The 22,852-nt window shown below is 53.6% G+C and overlaps 9 protein-coding genes across 9 annotated transcripts; 4 read left to right on the forward strand and 5 right to left on the reverse strand.

The window, feature by feature from the left end:
* Positions 1-50: 50 nt before the first annotated feature.
* SEPMUDRAFT_145824 (AMP deaminase) lies at positions 51-3,612 on the reverse strand. Its single transcript, XM_016903288.1, has one exon. It carries the CDS (start codon positions 3,494-3,496, stop codon positions 170-172), a length of 3,327 nt encoding a protein of 1,108 aa, XP_016764728.1. The 5' UTR covers positions 3,497-3,612; the 3' UTR covers positions 51-169.
* Positions 3,613-4,363: 751 nt separating this feature from the next.
* SEPMUDRAFT_129520 (uncharacterized protein) lies at positions 4,364-7,569 on the forward strand (the record flags this gene model as incomplete). The annotated part of the gene is made up of 2 exons (XM_016902291.1): positions 4,364-4,721; positions 4,770-7,569. The coding sequence occupies 2 exons, from the start codon at positions 4,364-4,366 to the stop codon at positions 7,535-7,537; spliced, it is 3,126 nt and encodes a 1,041-aa protein (XP_016764729.1). The 3' UTR covers positions 7,538-7,569.
* A 631-nt stretch (positions 7,570-8,200) lies between these two features.
* Positions 8,201-9,102, reverse strand: SEPMUDRAFT_137367 (peroxisomal membrane protein; the record flags this gene model as incomplete). Its single annotated transcript, XM_016902836.1, has 3 exons — positions 8,201-8,258; positions 8,392-9,011; positions 9,079-9,102. The coding sequence occupies 3 exons, from the start codon at positions 9,100-9,102 to the stop codon at positions 8,201-8,203; spliced, it is 702 nt and encodes a 233-aa protein (XP_016764730.1).
* A 571-nt stretch (positions 9,103-9,673) lies between these two features.
* On the reverse strand, positions 9,674-11,059 carry SEPMUDRAFT_145825 (Ribokinase-like protein). The gene is made up of 3 exons (XM_016903289.1): positions 10,920-11,059; positions 10,757-10,854; positions 9,674-10,681 (listed from the first exon to the last, which is right to left on the reverse strand). Exons 1-3 carry the CDS (start codon positions 10,999-11,001, stop codon positions 9,878-9,880), a joined length of 984 nt encoding a protein of 327 aa, XP_016764731.1. The 5' UTR covers positions 11,002-11,059; the 3' UTR covers positions 9,674-9,877.
* A 154-nt stretch (positions 11,060-11,213) lies between these two features.
* On the forward strand, positions 11,214-13,251 carry SEPMUDRAFT_145826 (uncharacterized protein). Its single transcript, XM_016903290.1, has 2 exons — positions 11,214-11,426; positions 11,488-13,251. The coding sequence occupies exons 1-2, from the start codon at positions 11,284-11,286 to the stop codon at positions 11,858-11,860; spliced, it is 516 nt and encodes a 171-aa protein (XP_016764732.1). The 5' UTR covers positions 11,214-11,283; the 3' UTR covers positions 11,861-13,251.
* Positions 12,342-13,211, reverse strand: SEPMUDRAFT_32485 (uncharacterized protein; the record flags this gene model as incomplete). The annotated part of the gene is made up of 2 exons (XM_016908497.1): positions 12,342-12,548; positions 12,666-13,211. The coding sequence occupies 2 exons, from the start codon at positions 13,209-13,211 to the stop codon at positions 12,342-12,344; spliced, it is 753 nt and encodes a 250-aa protein (XP_016764733.1).
* A 154-nt stretch (positions 13,252-13,405) lies between the features above and the next one.
* Positions 13,406-17,347, reverse strand: SEPMUDRAFT_145827 (uncharacterized protein). The gene is made up of 3 exons (XM_016903291.1): positions 15,017-17,347; positions 14,252-14,954; positions 13,406-14,189 (listed from the first exon to the last, which is right to left on the reverse strand). Exons 1-2 carry the CDS (start codon positions 17,321-17,323, stop codon positions 14,868-14,870), a joined length of 2,394 nt encoding a protein of 797 aa, XP_016764734.1. The 5' UTR covers positions 17,324-17,347; the 3' UTR covers positions 13,406-14,189; positions 14,252-14,867.
* SEPMUDRAFT_137371 (ribosomal protein S8e) lies at positions 13,420-14,267 on the forward strand (the record flags this gene model as incomplete). Its single annotated transcript, XM_016902837.1, has 2 exons — positions 13,420-14,189; positions 14,252-14,267. The coding sequence occupies 2 exons, from the start codon at positions 13,420-13,422 to the stop codon at positions 14,265-14,267; spliced, it is 786 nt and encodes a 261-aa protein (XP_016764735.1).
* Positions 17,348-18,062: 715 nt separating the features above from the next.
* On the forward strand, positions 18,063-22,325 carry SEPMUDRAFT_32835 (uncharacterized protein; the record flags this gene model as incomplete). The annotated part of the gene is made up of 3 exons (XM_016908512.1): positions 18,063-18,773; positions 18,829-19,240; positions 19,381-22,325. 3 exons carry the CDS (start codon positions 18,063-18,065, stop codon positions 22,323-22,325), a joined length of 4,068 nt encoding a protein of 1,355 aa, XP_016764736.1.
* Between the last annotated feature and the right edge of the window lie 527 nt (positions 22,326-22,852).

Below are 22,852 nucleotides of genomic sequence, written 5' to 3' on the forward strand. Positions count from 1 at the left end.
AAAAGGGTTGCTCAACAGGGACACTGGGTTCTGTGCAGCCTATGCAATGAGCCGGTATCATTGAGACGCGAAAAAAGATATTCTTCATGTGGTGCGACACGATCGCTCTTACTCTGCGTTATCATCGTTGTTCTCGGGCATAAATCATGTCAACACAAAAGCTCCCCGCTCACTGAACCTTCTCGCTCCCATGTGGCTCTTCAGCCTCTTCGGTGGTCTCCATCATACCCTTCCTCTCATCTTCGACAGTACTCATTGTCATGCTACGAGAAAGGCTACCAGTGCTTCGCTCTAGCCCGCCATCGCCCGAATCATCCACGACACCCGCTGGGGGGACAGAACTCTTCCTATGTCTGCTCATGACTCCCGGGAACATTTTGGGTTCATGGCCAGCCAGAGTACCACTCCCAAGCAGAGTCGAAGCGGAAGCTGAGGACACTTCTGTCTGCAGTTGAGGCGGGCCCTGGTGTGGGGACTCGGACATGTGATTCATCGAACGTCGAGCGCGCGGTCCAGACGTGCCATCGACCAGCTGTGCTTGACCGAGGTCAATTTGCGAAAGGCGGGCTGCCTGAGCATTGGGCTGGTATGAGCGTGGAGCACCGATTGCATTGGAAGTAGCATAGGCTCCGCTTCTATAGGTCGAAGCATCATTACTGTGGATTGGGTTCGTCGCCGAGGGGTGGGTCATCATGCTGGGAGTGGGACTAGGCGGAATGGTTTGCTGCCCTGGAGCTAGTGCTTTGGCGCTCAGACTGTCACCCGCAAGAGCATTGGTATAGCGATCGATCATGGCCAGCTCTTGGAGCCAGGTTTCGTGACGAAACGCTTCTCGAATGTTTGGCACGTTGACCTTGGCCATGTCGTTGCCAGCTACGCCCGGCAAATGATAGTTATTGCCGAGCCACCTCTGTTTCATCACATGCTCAAAGCCAGACTGGATTACGGAGTGCTTCGCTAGCTCAGACATGTCGACAGCAGATAGCTTGTAGATCTGTGCTGCAACAGCGTACTCCTCGATCAGTGGCTCCTTGGTGAAGGCGAACTGGAGTGGATCGTCTGTCGATAAGCTGACGTTGAGACCTCGGCGGAAGTATTGGAGAAATGGATTTCGTTCATAAGCCAGGAACAGGGCGTTGTTGCTCAGCGGACTCATCGCAACACCAATTTGTTCGAGGTAGAAGATGTATTGCAGCAGTGGCACTTTGCGGAGCAGCAAGCCGTGGCTGATGCTGTGGCAGCATAAGACAGCGGCTGCCAAATGGTCGGTGTCTCCCGCCTCGCCACAGTGCGGCCGTAGTACAAACGTGTTAAAACCGCGCTGTTTTCGCCAGACATTGAGTGAAGCAATGTTCGCAAACAGATAGTAAATCCAATACGTGTACGGGGGGTTCTGCTTGGTGTTCCAGTCCTTTGGCAATGGGAACTTGCGGTAGATACGGCGCTCTGTTTTGCTCTCATCATCGACAGAGTCAAAGCCAATCACTCGTTGCAGGAAAACATGAAGCTTGGGATGCTTGCTCGGATCTTGCGTGACTTCGAAGAGTGGCTCAAACACATTCTTGAGGACCTGCTCAAAACTCTCCATCGTCTTAGCCGCCTTGTACACGTCGTACAGACGAGGCACCTGGATCAACCACCTGACGTTCGGAGAATACAGCTTGTTGTCGACGACCCACGCTGCAAGCTTCTCCCACTCATCGGGGCTGCGACCGTAGATGCTGATTCGCCATTCGACCATTTGATATTTGCTGCTTTCGAGGTCTGCGATGACCTCCTTGGTAAGCTCAGCGAGGTACCTGCCTTGTATATGGTTATCTGTTTTCAAGAAAATGGTGCGCAGTCTGCTCTCTCCCACAGGATTGTACTTGAGATTGAACTTGTCAAAGCGATGGAATGAATCTGTGTGGGCGTGCATATCCAGGGTATCAATACTTAGGTCGTAAGCGGTCAAGTTGATACTTTCAAACACTTGCTTGAGTGTCAAGTACTCGCCGTCTCGAAAGAGCACTACCTCATCAGGCGACTTCTTCATCTTGCTTTTGATGAAGCGGAGCAGGTGCTTCTGATTCATGCATGCAGAGTGGTGTACGTGAGTGTCCACCTTTCGTACGTTGTAAAAGTCACGATGCGGCACAGCTTTGGTGTCTGCCACTTCCTGGTACTCATTCAGAAGTACGTACAGGTTGAACTTGCCTTCCAAGTACTGCAAGCGACGATATGCAAAGGACTTGCTAGGTCCATCGGAGCTGATGGCAAGAATGCTGTCAAGGTCCATGTAGTACTCCCTAATGTCGGGAATATGCAAAATAGGCTCACCAAGCTCAGCAGACGTGCGTGTTTCGTACACCTGGTAGACACCGTTCTGGTCAAGTTTGTATGTCATCTCCGAGGCCTCAGGCACAGGCAGGCAATCCTCGAGATCAAAGTCCTCGCCAATATCCTGACCCATCTTGCGCTGTGGCTTTTTAGGCTTACTGCTCGAGGTAGCGGGACTTTTTCCATCTTTCTCACTGCTAGCATTCCTCTCTTTGTTCTCGTACCATACAGGTTCCGGTGGCGGTGGGTAGAGCTCCCAGCCGGGCTCATCGCGCGGATTATCCGTCGGACCTTGCAAAGATAGTCTAATGTACTTGTGCCTCAGATCAAGGATCTTCTGTAGGTTTGAATAGATGGCACTAAGCTCGGATGTCACGTTTGCATCGTTCACAGCGTCCTGGCCAATGCCGGCTCCAGCACCATGGATACCCACCTGCTCTAACAATGGTTTCGTTTCGTGAGGCAAGCCAGGGTGGAGCGAGTGCGCTTGTGCGGCACGATCTGCCTCCAACAGACTCTCATCTTCGGCAGCGTGCGTAGAGCGGATGCCATTGAGGCCCTCGAATCTGCCAATGCTGGGAGACTGTATTGTGGAGCTATCGGGATGCTTACGCGGATCGCTGAGGCCGACGGGGAGTGCGGATCTGTAAGCTGATTGAGCTGGTTCTCTCAAGGTGGAAGTGCTTTGCTTGCTCTTCACACTGCCTGATCTCCTCAAAGAGCTAGCGTCTCCACCAAAGTGTCCAGAGTATGTCCTTGCGCGAAGGATGGGGCTACTGCCCATTACCGGACTGGCAGACAGAGCGTGCTCATCCAGTGTGTTCTGACGCTGTTGCTGGTAAAACTGTTTCGCCTCGACATGAGACATTTGCTTTTCGAGCTGGTAGTTGTAGTGGGCGGTTCGGCGCTGTTTGTCTCGCAACAGCGTTCCCTCGGGCTCGGAAGCCTCCTCGTCTGCGGCAGCGGCGGCGGCGGTCGTAGGCTCAGCAGAGGCATGCGAGTCTCTGTCGGCTGAGGTGTTCGATGGCAGTCCTTTGGAAGAGTTCTCCGGATGCTGAGAGGGTTCAGAGGGCTCGCCAGCTTCACTGTTGACGCCTTCGGAAGAAGCAACTTCGTCGTCGTCGAGATCGCTATCGTCCGAGTGCTGGCCGTGGAAGGACATTGTGTTTCGCTGCATTTTATGGGCCTACCGATGGTGGTACAGCAACAGTGACAGCAGGCTTGTCAGGTAGGTGTATAGTGCCGCTGCGCTGGCGGGATGGAAGTGGATGATGGGTGGAGCGTGAAGCGGTGTGTCCCGATGAACAGCGCGTCCGTTTCACAATGTTTATATTAACAAGGCAGTACATGCACACAGGCACACATCGCACCGCAGTTGGACAAAGTTGCTGTGCGTGGGATCTCCGAAGCTTTTATTAAGGTGTGACGATGGTCGGTCCCTGCAGCTGTCTGGTGTCATTCAGTACCTCTTTACATAAGGTACTGTCGGAGTTCGCCGATGGTCTACCTAGGTAGTCTACTAGGAGGTAGTTGTATCACCTGATCTCAGGTATTTAACTGCCTCTCCTCTCTAGGAGGTACCATCTACACACACTTGCCAATACCTTCATCATACAGCACCGCAGTCGTCCCGCCACAGTGAAGTCGTAGGAGGTATCCTTAATTGCGAGAAGGAGTAGTTCAATGCTTCGGGAGATGATCGCTACAAGTATGGCGTCTTGGACACTTCCATGCCAGAATGGGCGTGATATGCTTCTCCAGCACGAGTGGTATAGTACCAGGTAAGGTAGTAGGGCCAGGGAATCCAATGGTTGTGTGTAGTAGCAGAAAATTGCAGCACAACAGTGGATGGGAACAGCTCCTTCTGAACGTTTCTTGCATTTCCATCTCGTAGCTGCTTGTTGCGCAGCAACATTGAACATGACGACTGACAAACATCTCTGGCACAACAACAAACAACAGCAACAACAACAACGAGACATGAAATTGAGCTCAAATACAGACTCCCTGCGTACAAGACACCACGTCAGGACACCAGCCGAAGATGCCTACCTTGAAGCAGATCAGCTGCTCACTGGAGCTCGGCAGCAACACACGACTGAAAGAGTACGGCCACCGCTACACTGACGGCGGCGTCGAAGCCTTCGTGGCCGTCCCGGATACGCAAATCCCCTTCCATATCCGAGTCACCTCGAGCGGATACATCGCGCCGGGTCTGGCGGCATTCGTGTTCATGGACGGCGCGTATCAGTGCAATCGTAATCGGCAGCGGTTGGCAATACCTGCTCCCGGCTTGGATCCTAGCAAGTACGAGGTCGACTTCCAGCTGCGTCAGAAGGAGGAGAAGACTTCAGAAGGCCTCTTTGTGGCTCGAGAGTGGTCATTTGCCCAGTTGAAGACCGGTATGTGTCCTGATTGTGCCTGACCGCGTTCTGACTGACATGGACAAGGAAATGCCGACCGAGCGCCCGACGTCAACCCCAGCTTTGCATCCAATGTAGGTACCATTGAGGTTGTCATTCTGAGGTGCAAAGAAGGTGGTTTCAGAGAAGATGCAGTGGATCCAGCACACGCAGTAGTCAACGGCGGCCCTGCTACGACAACGCCGTCTCGGGCCGCATCTGTTGTCAGTAATGTCGTCTCTGTCACGAAACCAGCTTCCGTTGCGAAAACAGCATCAGCTAAAGCTTCGAGCAAGGCTCCGTCGAAGGCGGTCTCTGAATTGGGCGGCCTAATGGGGCTCTTTGACGGAGCCGCTGATGATGACTTCGGCGCAAGCTATGACGGCCCGGATGATTACGACCCACACGGCTTCCCTCGCCGCTCTCCCAGTTATGTCGAGAGACGGCCGCCGCCACCAGATTATCGCTGGGACACCTTTCGTGGCGGATATCGACACTTGCCTCCACTCCACCGATCCCCAGACCAATTCAGAAGAGTCTACGAGGATGAATTCCACAGTCTCGATGTGCATCCGCCAGAGGACAGTCCTCCCGGCAACAACAACGAGAGAGGCGACATGGTCTTTATCGAAGAATCAGCTGGTCAGATTGGGCAACTCGTCATGCAAGGAACCGAATGTGCCAAGCGGTACACAATTATGGAACGAGAAGCCAATATGCATCGCTATGAGCCTGACGTCTTTTCCACCATGGCTAGAGCTCTTCAGCGCAAAGCACAAGATATTACATCCATAAACCAGGAGATTAACAGTTTGTACAGATCCATTGATGCCTGCATGCGCCGAATGGACAAGAACGATTTCCAGCAAATGAGAAGCTTCCTACATCAGCAACACGTCTATCCAGAGATACAGATCGAGCTGGCCACACCGCTGCCGACGCCGACGCCCCGTCGGGTCAGTCCACAATCTCCTCAAACACCTGCTATATCCAGACTTCGAGGTTCGGTTGCCAAAGCTGGTTGGCAGGATGGAGGAAGTGGCAAAACGAGGAAGAGTTTGGCGGAAAGAAAACAGCAGGGGCTGAACCATCGCGACGAGAGCGATGCGGGACGCCGGTCCCCCCCTCGAAGCCAAAAGAGTAACGAGGATATGGACGGCGTTGCTAAGTGGACTGGTAATGTGCAAGAAGATGATATCTGGGAGACGGCCTCGGCGAAGAAAATCTCGCGCAATGGGCGGTGGCATAGCTCGCCCGCACAGGACAGCTCGCGCAGAAACATAGGCTGGAATGATACACCAGCCAACTGGAACGATACACCAGGAAAGAGCAGCTCGCGCCACGACAAGAACGCTTGGGGCAACTCGTCAGGCTCGGTACATTCCGCCAAAAAGTCGCAGAAACCGCAAAAGGGTGGCGGTTGGTCTCCCGACAGATCGTCTGTAAGTAAGCCACCAGGTGCATGGCCCGCGACTCCCAACAAGAGTGGCAAGAGCTGGTCACAACAAGGCGAAGGTCAGGACACCGGCAGCTGGGGCGGCGGTGGCGCCTGTGACAATATTGAATCTAAGTCAAACAATAATGGCGCGGGTTGGAGTGGTGATGGCAACGATGATGGCGGAAGCACCGCTTGGGTAGATCAGGCTGACGCACACTCTGAAAAGCAGGATGATTCCAACCATGGCTGGGGAGCGACGGGTGATGATAATGCGAAGGCCAATTCCTGGGGCGGTGGCAATGATCCATCCCAGAACAACCAATCCCAGGCTTCTCAGAAGTCCACAAGCCAATGGGGCCATGGAAATCAATCAAAGAACAACGATGAAACCGGAGCGGGTGACAAGCCAGCAAATGACGACCATGGAGGAGGAGATTGGGGCAATGTTCAGAAAACCAGGAGTCGGACCAAGTCAACGCAGCAGAAAGTCAAGTCAAAAGCAGCCGACAATAGCTGGGGCAGCGATGGCGCACTGTCAAAATTGAGAGACGATGCTGTGGCAACCACGGTTTCAGCGATTCGTCCAGTCATCAAGCCCTATTGGCAAGTCTGGGACAAGCCAGCAGAAGAGGAGAAGAAACCTCGAACGCAACCTCGCGATGCATATGTTTACCCAGCACCGCCATCGATTGCAGCACCTCCAGGCAAACCTCCCAGCGTAAGCCACGGCGTCCAAGCAGGTCGAGGAGCGAATTACACGCACAAACTCCATCAACCCGAATATCTCGACACCATGCAACAACCCTACGCCATTTTCACATTCAAGTATCGGAGCAAAGCCGCAGTAGAGAAGATTCTAAAGAAGAAAATCGATACGAGTAATGTGCAACAAGCAGTCAAAGAAGTTGAAGCAGAGAGATTGAGGAGACTACCCAAGGACGAACTAGTCGCAGAACTGATGCGAAGACAAACGATGATGAGCAGCAGCCGCAATAGCAGCAACAACAGCAGCAACGGCAACAGCAGCGCTTCATCATCTCACCTGCCTTCCCACACAAGTAAGCTCCGTGAAGACAATAATGATGGAGAGAAGGAGAAGAAAGCCAGTAGCAGAACAAAGTCACCCTCGAACAAAAGCGGCTGGGGTGTCGAAGTCAAACCCTCTGACTCTGTGAGTAATGTTGCCGCATCGCGAGCATCGCGAGCATCGAAGAAGGTGGAGAAGGAGAAGGTGGATGATTGGCAGCAAGTGGGACAGGGTGAAGTCGCCACTAGTTGGCATCAGAAAGGAGGAAGCAGAGCAAGCAAGGCGAAGACGGAAGAGCATTGGAATTCCGGGGATGCGGATATGAAGCAGGCTGGTGGTGGCATTTGGTGAAGAGAGAGAGAGAGAGAGAGAGAGAGAGAGAGAAGATCACTCCGGCTACTACCCAGTAACCATCGAATACGGAGAGATTGTTACATGTTGTACCTTACATGTACCTTACTCGATACAGTGAGGTAGTTATGCGCTCGCACCTTGAGGAGTCTCATAGATGTCTTTGTCAGGCAAAGATGTTCCTCAAAGTTCAGATGTAAGACATAAAAAAAACAACCCCGGTATAATAATGTCTACACGTTCCAAGCTCCAGCCGAGATTCCTACACGCTGACGTCTTTTTTTTTTCTTTCTCTTTCTTCTCTTTGGTGCTTGTGATGAGACCAATCTACTACGTGTTCAAACCCGCAGGCCCAGGCAAGGTGGGTTGAGCGTATTGCCATACGAAGGAATCAAGGCTGTGCCAATGATCGGAGTTCGCAAAGCTGCAAGAAAGAGAAGCGTCGTCAGTGGAAGAAGACCTAATAATGTAAATGAAGCTTCGCAACGTGTACGGAGTGATGAGAGGATATTCAGGCTGCGAGAAAAAGCAACAATATGTATGGATGGTAACCATGCAGGCTCGTGCTGGGAACCGCTGCATCTGTACAACAAGAAGGGGCTGCCGATTATCATCATCATCATCTTCGTCGTGGTCATCATCATCATCCTTTGCAAAAGAGAATCATTTGTTGTGCCATGCAAAGTTCCGTAATGAGTCCCATTTTTCTGCGTTGCCGTATCTACAGTGGGGAAAAAGAGTGAGTCAGCCCTGTGTCAGTAGTTCCAGAAGTGTAAGGTAGAGCTGTAAACGCAGCAGTAGCAGCAAAGAAGAAAGGCATGATCAAACGTAAAAAGAAAAGTCGTCCAACGTACATATAGGTCATGCTGCTCCTCAGACTGGGTTGCAAAGTTTCCGGGTATCCCTCAAACAGCCACATCACACTCGCCCAACTCATACTTGCGAATACAGGCCAGCTGTATCGCCTGATGAAAGCTCTCTGTTCCTCGCTCAGCGTTAGTAGTCCCTTCCCTCCATGTCCTCCGTACGAACTGCCCACTAGAGCATTATCTCCAGGAGGCTGCACAGCCAATTTTGCCAGAGCCAGAACCACGCGGGCAAAGACATATATCACGATTTGCTGGTTCACCGAGCTCTTTGCTCCCTTCCCATGTCCGAACACCCAGTAGCCTCCGTGAAGACCTGACAAGAAACTGTGGAACGGCGCTTCTTTCCCCGAGTTAGCCTTTCGGAGCAGGAGCATGCCGGATTTGTAGAGGAGAGCGAATCGTGCGAGATTGCTGGCGTGTTGGCGTGTGGCTTTGTAGACGAGGTAGATCTTTTCGCGCAGGGTGCCGGAGCGGAAGAGGAAGATCATGACCAAGGCGTGGGGAAAGCGCACTTTGGTGCCGTAGACTGCGCCATTACGGATGGCTTTGACGAGGGTGAGAGGTGCTTTGTATTGGGGGTCGAGGATGATGGATTCAAGGGAGGACTGGGTGAGGTTAGTCTAGTATAGTAATTGCAGTAGAGGTTATGTGTGTAAGTGAGTGACTGCATACCTGTAGAGCCTGGAGAGACGACATAATGGCGGCTGAACAAAGTGTTGTAGTGAGGTGTAGGTTGGAAACAGCAAGCGAAGCTCTTCAACCTGTAGAGCCCGGCTGTGGAAGATGATTTACCGAGGTCGGCATGTGAATGTGAGCATGCGAATGCCAAGTGGGTCTTCCGCGGTCTCGTCCCGTAACGTCCCGGTCCGCTCTCCACCAACCATGCCTCAGGTTGTGTCAACTGGTCTTACGGCAACCGCTCTGAAAATACCTAGCTCAAGAATCCTCGCTGAACTCCCCCTTCTCTCTGTAGGACCTCGATGTCAGAGAACGCTCACCAGTGACGAACTTGTCTTTTGGAGCCGCGGACTGCAGCGACATGCTCTCCCGGCACACGACGACTCTGTATCAATTCCTTGGCATACTGGTTCAACAGCACTGCGAGTGTATTATATTTTTCATGGTCTTTTGAACACCATTTTTTAGTCTGCTCGCATGGCAGCGTGCCCGGAACGGGGCTTACAGTGGGCTCTACCTCATATTAAGGACGGGATCAACGGCGAGAGCGGAGTAGTAGAGAGGCTTGAAGCGGCTTTACCAAGTTGAGCAGTGCCATCCATATTTCTGTCATAACCAGACATATGCTTATGATGTCTCGTATACTTCATACATCGTGTTCCATGCTGCTGCCAAAACTCGTCCATGTCTGCAGCGCTTTGCACTTCCAAGGCCTGTCCTGTTGTTTCCGGAGCCCAATCATGCATTCGGTCACTGTCTTTTCCACTCGCTCAAAGGTGTCTCACACTCGTCTTTACAACTTGGCTCCATCAGAACCCTTTTCCCCAATAACATTGAGGAAAGCTTGATGAACATGCTCAGTCAAATCGGCAGCTTGCAGGCTTCTTCCCTTTTCCTTGAAAGCCAATCTCGAACATTCTCTCGTAATGGCACTTCCTCCGTACGCCGCATACGCCAATAGTTCATCGGCCTTCATGTCCCCTTCATGATCCCAGATCTTATCCAGGTATGCTTTCCTGTACGCGAGCAGTGTTGCCAATGAACCTGTCAATGTGTCGCCTTGTCCGCCACTGCGTTTCAATCCACCTTCGCCGTCGGATACGAGGGTTTGTGTCCCATTGGAAATGTAATCGACGGGTCCCTTTTGGATAATGGTGACACCTCCAAACGCAGTGGCGAGTTTCGAACATAATGTCTTGGGATCCTCTTTGGTTGTATCGATTTTCTTCGCTTTGGCCAGTCTTCCAAACTCGACTACATTGGGTGTCAGGATACATTCTTTGTAACCTTCAACCAATTCTGGACGAGTCTGGGCGAGATACAATCCGTCTGCGTCTAGTACGAAGGATACATTTCGTTTCTTGGCTTCGGTGATGACCCGCGCGCAGGTTTCTTGCATGGCTTCGTCACGGCCGAGACCAGGGCCGATGACAATGACATGAAGGCGGTCAAGCATAGCTATCACCGAGTCGGAAATGTTATCTATGGTCTCGTTGTGTGCGAGGTTCTTTTTCTGTCGCATGTAGGGGTGCACCATGAGATTGGGAGAGTAGGTCTTGATGACGGCACCAGCGCCGGGTTCGCAGATTACGTGGGACTAGATTGTTGTTATGAAGTTGTTCGAGTGCTGTGTGACGCATTTGGATATGTGTATATTTGATCTGTCGCTCACCATATCTGCTCCAAGCTTGGCGGATGCCATGGCTGAAAAGTAGGGAGCTCCTGTGTAGTCTTCACTGCCCCCAATGACTGCGACTCGACCGAGTTGGCCTGGGAGGACAGCGTAGTTAGCATGTTGACTGTTGGTATCATACCAGTAATGTTGATATGCTTGCCCTTGTGAAACTTCTCCAGCATTGGAGGCACCATTTTAAAGACATTTCCCAATACTTCTTTTCGAGACATGTCGGAGGTCATGCTTCCGTGGTGGCCTGTATCTTCAATATCCTGAATGGCGGGGAGCTGGAGGATTGGGTGTTATATGTAGTTTGCGGTGTTGTTCGGAACTTCTTCAAGCAATGGAATTCCATCAGTTCTTGGTACTTCTTCACATGATGTTTCTATGACGAGGCGTATGCAACGTGGGGTGGATCCAAACTCCGATACATATATCTCCTACCACCTAGTAGGCTACATGTACACGTACAATTCGACCCATAGGAATCTACAATCGCAACAAATTTCCAGCAACATATCGCAATGAGCGACGGACTCAACCCAACTGGTCCAAGCCATCCTGGTCCTAACCAAGTCTACGAAGTCTCTGGTAACCCCGCCTCGAAATCCCCAGCCGAAGAAGCCAAAGCCCAAATAAATTCTCAAACCGATGATAGCAATGCAGTGTAAGTACTCTCTTTGGCCCTGTCCTCCGCAGATCCTACTAAGACCACTTTTTCTCTACAGAGCACATCGCGGCCCCGAACGATCCTCGTCGAGTGAAGCAATACCCACATCCCGAGCCCGCGGCGTGCACGGTGCTCCCCCAGGTGAAGAAAGCCTTCCTGGCGGAGCTCAGACGCAAAAAGAGCAGGATGAGAAGGAGTTGGACGCAGCTCAGATGGCTGCTCCTGGTGAAGGGAAAATCAGCAGTGCTGTTCACGCCAAAGCTGGAGCTTCGGGGAGCCAGCCTGGACTCGAATCAGACTTGGACAAGAAGAAGAAGGAGCAGGCGCCTGCAAGAGAAGCTATGAAGCAGGAGAAGCAGAATAAAGTCGACGTGGGAGGAGTGTTGGGTCAGAGAGGTGGCCCGGCTGAAACGGTGGGAAACAGGAATTGACGCATAGTCGAGTAAGGAAGCCCACGATGTGAGCCAAGGGCACTTTGGTAAAGATTCGGCGCTGTCGCAGATTCGAACGAAACATATATGTCTGCGAGTGGTGCACTGAGCGATATGGTAGACAGGACGTGCCGTTGTGTATGAGTGCACTCGCAGGCCGGGAACAGTCCGCACACAGTGCAGAGCAATTGGATAAGTGCTGTACAGATTCAAGTGGCTGGATTTCACATAAAATCCAGACAGGATATCCTCCTTCTCAGTCCTGCTGCTGCTGCTTCTTCTCCCAGCTGGAGTAGCTCGAAGTTGTAAAGCTAATGTGAGGATCGGAAGGCTGTCCAGCAGAGCAGTACTTGAGGAATTCGCTTCAGAGCACTTGTTCATTCCAACCTTCATATCGACCTAAGCAGTCACGATGAGGGCGACTTTTCTCTCATGACAGTCCATTCCTCGCTTTGCACAATCTCAAGTAAGATGTGCGTGTTCATATGCTCCTCCCTTCAATCTCATCCACTCCTTTGATCCTCACTTCTTTGATCCTGATAATAGTAAAGCGATGTTTACTCTTGACTGTCCGCGTATGCCTCTGTCTTCTCTTCGTCTTCTCTTTGATCCTGAGCGGTTCGCTTTCCACGCCCATGACCACAGCCCTACACTCGTATAATCTATCGTCGATGTACGAGAATTTCCCCTTTGCGATATGAGGGATGAAATGCGGTACATCCTCAGGAGACGTCTCCAGCCCCTCAGAAGGCATTACCCTCGAGGTGCTCGCCAGGCTCCCGGTCGTAGGATCTAGTGTGGGTACAGTACGCTTCGTCGGACTTTTGAGTTGAGGCTCAGCAGCTGGTGCTTTCAGAGTGTAATCTCTGCTGCCCAAGTTGACAGCGCGATTTAAGCGAATGACATCTCCGGGTTCGACACCATGCATGTAGAAGGGTAGACGGACCGTATCACCTTGTGTGAGGAGGTATGGGTTGCCGTGGATATGGGCAGTGATGTAGTGCGGTCCCTGTGATTGCATGATGGGCAGTAGTTCGCGCATGGAGCGGCTGAGTTTGAGAGGGTCTGAAGCCGAGCTTGGTCTGGGGGCCTTGGTGGTTTTGCGAGCTGGAGAGGCTGTAGCAGACAGAGCGGTCCGCTCCAATTGTTCCTGGAGTCGTAGAAGAGATGATGAAGACGCTTCAGTCGATTTCGCAGTCCCGCTCGGTGGAGGAGGCAGTCCTTCGTTGGCTGTATGCGTCGACGCAGAGGGCGAGACGGTGCTCAGGCTGGCGGTCCATGGCAGCAGGAAGGTCGGAGGCAGCGGAGAGCCCGTCTCACACAGCACGCGCCGGAGAGTACGAGACAGCATGGTTGTCGCGTTGATGATGGTGATGATGATTACCTGATCCTTTCAGCACCTCCGTCTACATCGCTATACTGCACAGAGTCGCGAAGACACTAGCGCCAGCGGAACTCTAAAGTTTCTCAGAGCGCCAAGATCTAGGTAAAGAAGTCTACGAAACTTCATTCTTCGCTTTGCCACGACCACCACCCATCCAACACTTGCTCTCTGCACAATGCCTCAGAACGAGTACATTGAGCGCTTCACCAAGCAACATGGTCGTCGTCTCGACCATGAAGAGCGCACCCGCAAACGAGCTGCTCGTGAGGGCCACAAGGCCTCCGAAAATGCGCAAAACCTGCGTGGTCTGCGCGCAAAGCTGTACCAGCAGAAGCGTCACAAAGAGAAGATCCAGATGAAGAAGGCTATCAAGCAGCAAGAGGAGAAGAACGTCAAGTCCGCCGAACCCGCCGAACCGTCCTCCAAACCTCTGCCCGGCTACTTGCTCGACCGCAGCAACACCACCAATGCCAAAGCACTCAGTTCTGCTATTAAGAACAAGCGAGCCGAAAAAGCCGCCAAGTTCAGCGTGCCTCTACCAAAAGTGCGAGGTATTTCGGAGCAAGAAATGTTCAAAGTGGTCAAAACGGGAAAGAAGACTGCAAAGAAGAGCTGGAAGAGAATGATCACAAAGCCCACTTTTGTGGGACCAGATTTCACGAGACGTCCGGTGAAATATGAACGCTTCATTCGCCCCATGGGTCTGCGATACAAGAAGGCGAACGTGACACATCCGGAGCTCGGCGTGACTGTGCAGTTGCCGATTATTTCCGTGAAGAAGAATCCGCAAAATCCAATGTACACGCAACTGGGAGTGCTCACCAAAGGAACCATCATCGAGGTGAACGTGAGCGAACTTGGTCTGGTCACTGCAGGGGGCAAAGTGGTATGGGGTCGATGGGCTCAGATCACGAACAACTGCGAAAACGACGGTTGCGTGAACGCGTAAGCTAGCCCGTCTTCATATACGATACTGGTACGCTTTTGCTAACTTGTTCGCGTTGTAGTGTTCTACTAGTATGAGAGTGCTTCCGCATGACTCAACTTTACTACAATCGGCTATTTTGATAACAGGCCTCTACAGCCTCTTCAACTGACAGCCACCACTTCTCTACCGCATCTTAGCTCGAATTGAAGACAGTACTCAAGGAGCCATACGATGGAAGGCACTCCGAATGGTCGGAAGAAGGAAAAGCAAGGGCAGGCAACTTTCGTTGATAGTTGGAAATTGCACATGAAAGGTAGATCGGGGTGGCCGCGCAGCATCAGAGCGTTCCCGGGGGCCACATGATGAAGGCACACGGCTCGGCGTGTCTGTACTGCAGTGTTTGAGAAGACGAAACCTGTTCATTGTTCAGACAGTCCACGAAGGACATCAAATAACAGGGCGGGTATCATGAAAAGTCTAGCCACGAGAATCGTATCGCTGTGTTCGAGAGATCGGGAGATATCGTCAGGACCAGAGATGAATGTCATCAGGTCGCACCGAGAGAGACAGACAGACAGAGAGGGAAGCAGAGAAGGCGTAACCACTTTTGTGTGCATTCCGTTCGCTTTCTATATACAACGTGGTATAGTATGCTGCGTCTGCACTCCTTGTAGCCTGTGCTTGCTGGTCTCAGCTCACTGGTCCAGTTGCACATAATTCGAGGGGAACAAGCCAGCTTGACCATTGTATTCACCAGACCACCAGTTCTCATCCGGGAATTCCTGCAGCCATAGGTTAGTAGTCTTCTTGAATGGAAATCTGCAATTGACAAGTGGACACTCACCACATTGGTGATTTTGGCACCTTCTGGAAAGCTCAGCTCGTTCTCTTCTGCAGCCTCATAGTCGTACTCGGCAGTGGCTGTTTGTCCTCCACCGGATGTTTGCGCTGGAGGTGCAGGTGGTGGTGGTGGCTCGTCCGCAACGGCTTGCGAAGTATGATGAGTTTCTTGTAGCGCACCACCTTCCACAAGTTCCACATAATTCGACGGGAATAGTCCTCTCTCGCCCTTACTGTTCTCGCCCATCCACCAATCGTCATCGACCATTTCAATACCCGTGATACGCTCACCCTCTTTCAATGCAATCTCGTTTTCTTCATCTTTCTCATAGTCGTATTGCGCGATGGCCTCTTGGCCACCTGCTGAACCTGCTCCCCGCGGATCTTCAGCTTCTCCGAACGTCGTGGCAGCGGCTGCTTCTCCTGACCCTCGAGCTTGATCGTGAGCTTCGACTTGTGGTGGCTCTGTATCCTGGTGCTGGGACACGACTTTTGACAGTGAGGCCTCTGGCAAGCCACGAGAAGGCAACTGCTCAACAGGCTCAATGGGTTCCGCTCCGCGACCCACAGGCATGGCAATTCGTACTGGAGATCCCTGATCAACAGCGGCGGCGGCGTTGTCATCTTCGTCTTCCTCGTCCTCGTCTTGTGGCACGCCTCGAGGAGGTGGCGGAGGGAGGTCCTGATGTTGCACTGGTGGTACTCCGGCAACACCGCGCACTCCCGCATTCGGCTTGCTGGAGTTGTCGAGCGGAGGCGGCTCTGGAGCTCCGCCGGTATGTTGTTGTACTGCGCCCATTGGCGCAGCGCCCGCAAATCGATCTCTGATAGAACCCACGCCTCCTGTAGGTGGTGCTTGCTCCTCTTCCTGGACGTCCTCGGGTTGTCCTGTACGTTGCTCACTGATGCCACTCCCACCAGTGCGCGTGGGAATCTGGACACCCCATTTCTTTCCACCGTATGAGCTCTGCCAGCCACCGCTTGGCTGACTCTGTATTGGTGCCTCTCCTGTTCGCTGCGTATCAGACACACCGCTGGTACCACGCTCACGTGCTTTTCGCTCTGCCCAGATCTGAGCTGGGGTCTTCCCTCCTTCATCGGCAAAACTCTTGCTTGCTGCGCCGATTGGCGCGGCAGCTTGAATTGGTTTCGATTGAAAGCCTATGGGAGTAGGTGCTTTTGTTCCTGCAAAATTGCTCGCTTGGGGACCGAAGTTGTTGGCAACTTTAGGCTTGGGGAGCTCAGTGAGTGGTCTGTTTTGCTGGAAGGCGGCGGAACGGTCGGCGAGCGATTTTGGCGTATCTTCATCACCTTCGTTCGATTGAGTGGGTCTCGTTGGTGGAGGCGCTGCCTGTGCTTTTCTTCGGATCTCATTCAAGTCCACCTTGCCTACTGGCTCATATGCGCCCTTTACGACGGTGGGTCTCTCGTCTTGCGTATTGCCCGAAGCTTGCGCTTGTCTCCTAATGGCAGCGATATCGACCTTTCCAATAGGCTGATACCCCCCACTGACAACGTCTGCCTTGTTTCCGTTGCTAGGCGCTGGTGCTTGGAATTGTGAAGGCTCACGCTTCGACTGCAACTCAGCCATGTTGACTTTCGTAGGCTGGTAGGAAGAAGCGACCTTCTCGAGCTGCGATCGCGTTACCGGTGGTGCGTCCTCGCCCCAGCCGTCAGCATCTGTGGAGGAAGGGGGCGGTGCGGCGCGTGTCCTGCCTAGAGGGGAGAAGCCGCCAGTGGGTCCGAAGCTCTTGGTAGGCAGCACAGGCTTGGAAGGCTTAGGGGGAGGTGGTCCGGCAGCTGCAGAAGGGATGGATCCGCCTCCGCTATACTTGGAGCCTGACGAGTCGGCCACTTTCTGCACGATCAACTCGGGCGTCAGGTCTCGCTCGGAGCGCGCAGTGACCTGCACATGGTAGCCATGTAGCACCTTGGAGACCGCGTTGAGATGGCTGGTAAAGTAGCCCTTGGTCCGCTCGGGCACGCCTTCGCCGCACCATGCAATGAGGACGTTCTTGGGCAGCGTCGTGTTGGGGTCCTTGACCTTGACGAATGCGAATTGGATGCGACCGTCGGAGAAGTCTTCGATCAAGTCTGCCAGCTCGCCCTCGCCCGTCGTCTGCACGGACAGCACGCTCTCCTTGCCCGAGTCTGCTGCAAAGGCATTGGCGAGCGGTGCCTTCACGGAGAAGATGGCCCAGATGCCATGGGTCGGCGACGACGCGGCGGGGCCAGAGGGGGCGGAGTTGACGATCTTCTGGTAGCTAGCGGTGATGGAGGGCCCGTTCTGCGACAGGTTCAGCGCCGCCATGGTGGGTGGTGTGGTGTGGCAGAGGAGGAGGGGAGGAGGGAGGAGGAGGTGGTAATGGTGGTGGTGGTGGACTGTATGGTGCGTAAGGTAAATAAAGTACCTCCGCCTCTACTGCTGGGAGCCTAAGAGCGGTAGTAGGTAGGGCTTGCGTCACTCATAGGCATAGCGTTCGAGGCCTGAGGGTCAATAGTCTGAGTAATAACTCAAAGGAGTTAGCCCCTCGAGCCTCCCTGCCTCGAACTCGGTCCTGCGTACGAGCTCCCGTCCCGTCTCCCGCCGGCCTATATTTGTCTTGGCCCTCAATACAATTCGGTCGAACTGACAACAACAAAAAACACCAGCACGGCGTCCAGCGCTCTGCGGTTCCGCAATCCTCCACCACAACATCTCCAGTCTCGCAGTCATCACTGCCATAGGTAGTTCATCTGCTCCGTGGGTGTCGTTCCAAGTGTTGCAATCGCTTCCTTCTCCTCCTCCCCTGATCTGCACCCACAGCCAGTCGCGAGGAATGAATGCGGCATACAGCACTGCGCTTTCCTACTAATTCTTAGGCATCGTCATCGCCATCGCCGTGGACCCGGTGGGCATCATGGACGACGACGGTTCCGAGTACTTCTTTTGGGATCCTCCGCGCTCAGGCCCCGTCGCACAGCACGATGCCGAGACGATGACCGACGGAGATGCCGTGGACGACGCCGCGCACGACGAGCACGACGGACACGACGAGCACGACGCACCGATGATCGACGAAGATGCCGTGGACGACGAGCACGACGATGAGGCCTCGTCTGGCATGGACCTGTCCGAGCCCAGCCGTTCCGTGACACCTACATCCCCCAATGCGACTGCTGCGCAAGCCACAGTCGCTCCGAACCACGCCGGAAGCAAGAAGCGCAAGCTCAGTGATGCTGATGGTATTGCCGATGGCGTTGCTAAAGATCTAGCTGATGAGCAGACTAAGAAGTGCAAGCTATCAGCCGACAAATTCTCGCGTTCCCCAGTCGTCCCATCCAACAAGAACATGTCCGTCTCCGAAGCACTGTGTCAGTCTCCCGCTGTTTTGCAGCTGATATTCACTCATTTGCCGCCCGCAATGCTCTGTCGTTGTTTGCGCGTCTGCAAACAATTCAACCACCTGTTGACAGGAGCCAGAGCGCCCCAGGGAAAACAGAAAGCTAAGTCCGCAGCTCGGATTGTGGATAGCGAGGCAATCTGGGTACGTTCTAGGAAAACGTACTTTCCACAATTGCCACGCCCACTCAGGAACCGGACGGAGCTGCAAATGCTGCAATTGGTAGGTGGCCGGGCCTGCCAGTTTTGTCGAAGACCTCCAGTCCCTCTGTCTGCCCCGTCCATCTTCAACGGTGGCCCGGGAACAAAGGGCGTGCGCGTGCTTTTCCCATTTGGCGTCAGGACATGTGGCTCATGTATCGAACCACTGGTGCGAAAGGTAGGTATCCTATGGAGATCCAGGCCTACCCTCCCCCTTACTGATCGTCCAACAGGATGTTCACGCTCTTGCTGAGCCAGTCGCCGCGCGTCTGCGAATGGGGATAACGTATGCCTTTCGTAACGACGAGCTTCATTATATGACAGAGACTGTGCGCCAGGCATTTTCCAGCTTTCCAGAGACCACGAGATTCTCCAAGGTGTACTACCACCCCGATCTGGTGGCTATCGAGCACGAAGAGAAAGATGCTCAACAGTTGGGAGAGGGTGCCTACGACGAGTGGCGCAAAGGTCTCTACAACAGAGGCCGGAGTGCCATGGCGGACTGTGCGCGCTGGGAAAACTGGGAAACTGGCGTGCGTCTCGGCGCGAACCTCGCGCAGGTGCTCAGGGAGTATGACTTGTCCTCTTTTCCGCTCCATGTGAAGGCGACCCAGAGTAGTTCTGCCCACGCAAAAGCAGCCCACGGTAAGCAAATCTCCAGTCCTCGAGCGGCTCTGGTGAGGGCCGCTGCTCAACGGTGGCTTCGCCTTTCCTTTCTATCATTCGCATCTCGTTGCTGTTCGTTTGGGGAATTCTGAGCAGCATGGCAACGGACAAACTTTAAGCGGGCCTAATTTTGCCAATCACAGGACCGCATCCTCTTCCTGAGCCCGTGCACGTTTTTAACAACGGAAACCAGCCCTCGTTTCCAATGCATCAGCAGCTTGGTAGACCTGCACCTCAGCAACACCCATTGCCATTTCCGCCTGCGCTCCCACTCCGCCCGCTGGTATACCCCGTTGTCAATCAGCCTCAGCAGAGAATGGCGCGCAGTCTACAGGAGGTGGAGAGCGCTCGCCAGGCGCGCAAGGCCGACATCGAGCGACGGTGCAGTGCGCTCGAGCCGCCACTGGAGCCTGCTGTCCTACAACACATGGAGTCGTTCCAAGCCGCGATGCAGATCACCACTCCCCTGACTGACGCCGCATGGGACATGCTCAAGCCGAGAATTCTTGCCCAGAGAGAGGCTGCCGAGCTCGCGGAGCACGCCAGAGCATCACAGCTGGCCGCATTGCAGGCTGCCGTACCATTGCACTGGCCCGACGACATCATATCTCGACCAGCAAAGGAGATGTATGACCGTGGTTACGAAGACGCTCAGATGCCGCTCCGCAAGCGACTTGGTGAGTATGCCGACGACATCACCAATGGCCAATGGGGCGGCGGTAAGATGCTCGATCGCGACAACGTTCCCATTTTCGCCATTCACGTTCTATCCCATGTGCACCAGCGATACGAGGAGGACAAGCAGCTTGGTCTGCTGTCCGATCTCGAGCCTGTCGCAAACAAGCCAGGTACCACCCAGGGATCTCCTTCTCCCACGCCATTCCTCTCTTTGGATAACATGAAATGGGTCTACGACCACAAGGTAAGACTGTTCACGGACACGCACCGGAAAGAGCTCTTCATCTGTGCTGGATGCGACGACAAGCGGCCCAAGTGGTTCGCTTTTGAAGGTTTAGTACAGCATTATGGTGCAAAACATACCTCGGAATTCAGCAGGGGAAACATCATCGTGCACTGGCAGACTGCCAAGTGGCCCGACAAACCTCCCTTTCACACGAACCCAGCACAATGGTTCAAGCATCGCCCGAGGCACGCGCCTGTCCCCGGAGGGGACACTCGTGACCAGTATTCTCCGGCCTCCTTTCCTGGTCAGAATGGCTACGACGCGGGGTTCCTGTCGCAGTACGCTTCGATGGGAGTTGGCAACACAGTGCGACAAGTGAACGGTACCGCCAGCGAGGATGATTGGCAGCACATTAAGCTGGCAACCGATGCGCGCGAGATCTGGGATGCTCTAGATGGCATCAAGGACTTACTCGAATGCGTGAAAGTGCAGACTGTCCTTCACCATGCTGTGGCCAAATTCAGTGATCACTATCATTACAAGCCAACGCTGGATCTGTTGACAGTTGCTCTCGCGAGTCATAATGTGACGCGTCCACTGAGGAATGTCACGGGTCTTGCCTGCAAGTCCTGCGTTGCAGTTGGACAACACTCCCACAGCAACTCCTACTGGACCCGAATCAGGGGCATCAAGCTTCTCAGTACTTCTCATTTGATCACACACTTCGAGCTCATGCACCAGGCTCACGAGAATGCGGGGCCTCTCGACTGGGTCAAAGAAATGATCGAATTGCCCGAGAAGCAGAGTCTCAAGGAGCTGTTGCACACTCCAGGAATGGACGATAACAAGCTAGCCCTGATCGCCGCTGCTCTGCCAGCAGGGACGTTCCCAATGCCATTGCCAGTGATTGGTCATGTCACTGAGAAGAGGAAGAAGTCGAGTGTGAGCGACGAGGCATCATTCGAGAACCTGATCGTGCGCAAAAAGCCCAAGAAACACAGCAAGAAACTTCAGAAGGCTAGTAATAGCTTGCTAGGCCGGGATGGGTCACAAGAGACTCTGCCGGAGGTGAAAGAAGAGGAGTACGATCCGTTGCGACCTGCTCTGATACCAGCGCGAAAATGGGATCCCGCGCTATTTGACACAGATGCACGCAAGCCACCGGAACCAGTGGCGCCTGTCACGCAAGCTCCCCCACAGGAGTTCACGTTCAATCGCGAGACGATCGCCATGCCGGAAAAAAACAACCCGACTCCCGCTCTGGACCGAGCAACACGCTGCCCATCAGTTGGACGGGCCCACGCTGCATCGACCACCCAGACACCTTTGGCTGCGCCGAATATAACGCCAGATGGCCAACCAGACATTGCCGCTATCATTGCTGCCCTCACTGCTGGAAGACACTCGGTTCTTGCTGCCCCCACTGCTCCGGGACAAGCAGCTGCTTCTCCTGCTCCCCCAGGCGAGAGCTCTGGCATTGCGCACGACCAGTCATTTGCGGAGGCGCACGGCAGAGATCCGCGCGAGCTACAATCCGGCGGACAGACTGATGCTTACGCGCCAGCACCACGGTACTTTCCAACTCAGCAGGCCCATCCGCAACCGGCAGCTGTTCCCAGTGTGCATGAGCTGCAAGCAGCACTTTCTCACAATCATTGGCAATACGAGCAGAACCATCACCATTCCGGTACGGCGCGTGCGTACTCCACTGGCCCTCAGCCTCAGCAACACCGACCTCCACCTCAGCCTGTCCCGCAGTATCAATTTGTGTATGAAGAAGATCGCCCGTACAGCCAGGCAGTCCCATACGCGGCGAATTACAGAGAAGCTCCGTCGCCGCAGTATGTACAGGTTCCGAGACATCAGTACGCGCCACATGGCTACCATTATGAAGTGCCCGTACCACAAACTATCTACGTGGACCAGGATGGCCGACGATTGATTCCTATCGATGCGGCTCCCGCCCCAGTACAGTACTTCTCCAACCGTTACGAACAGCAGCATTACGTCAGACCGGTTTACACGAGTGCGGTGCCGCAGCCAGCTGTACAGGCTGTGTACGACGACCGGCGTCCCGTGTACTACGAACGAACAGCCAGCGTCATACCACCACGGTACGCATATGACGATCGCGCGTCTGTGGGACGCTCTGAAAATTGAGAGATCCGAGAGCGATGTAGGATTGGGAGTAGAAGGAAGTGTCGAGGGATGTGCAAGTGTGTTGGGGATTGACGGAACTTAATAATGATGTATACTGTGTTCCAAATCCCTGCACCGCATTACCCTGGCAAGGCGCTTCGACTGAGACTCTGCCCACGCACTCATGAACAATGAGAGGTTGTTTGGGCACAACACACGCAGATGAAGGGTCTCAGTCCCTGCTACTATGTAGCCAGCGTTGATAGAAAAATCTGTATCAGAGGCCACCCTCGTATAGCTTATAGGCTCAATAAGTCTCCAACTGTGAACAATTGTAGACGTTGCAACTAACCACAATGCTTTCGACAGTGAGAGCGTGTGAGGCAAGATGTCTCGACACCGCTGATAGTGTTCGTCCGGCTCAGCTCGACAAATTAACCACGATTGAGCTTTTCCAACACTGAGAGACCAATTATACACGACATGGTGGTCAGAGGCTCACGTGCAGTGGGCATATAAAGTAAGGTACATGCTACCTCGCAGTAGTA

Source organism: Sphaerulina musiva, assembly GCF_000320565.1.
Source record: "Sphaerulina musiva SO2202 unplaced genomic scaffold SEPMUscaffold_1, whole genome shotgun sequence".
NCBI classification, from domain to species: Eukaryota; Fungi; Ascomycota; class Dothideomycetes; order Mycosphaerellales; family Mycosphaerellaceae; genus Sphaerulina; species Sphaerulina musiva.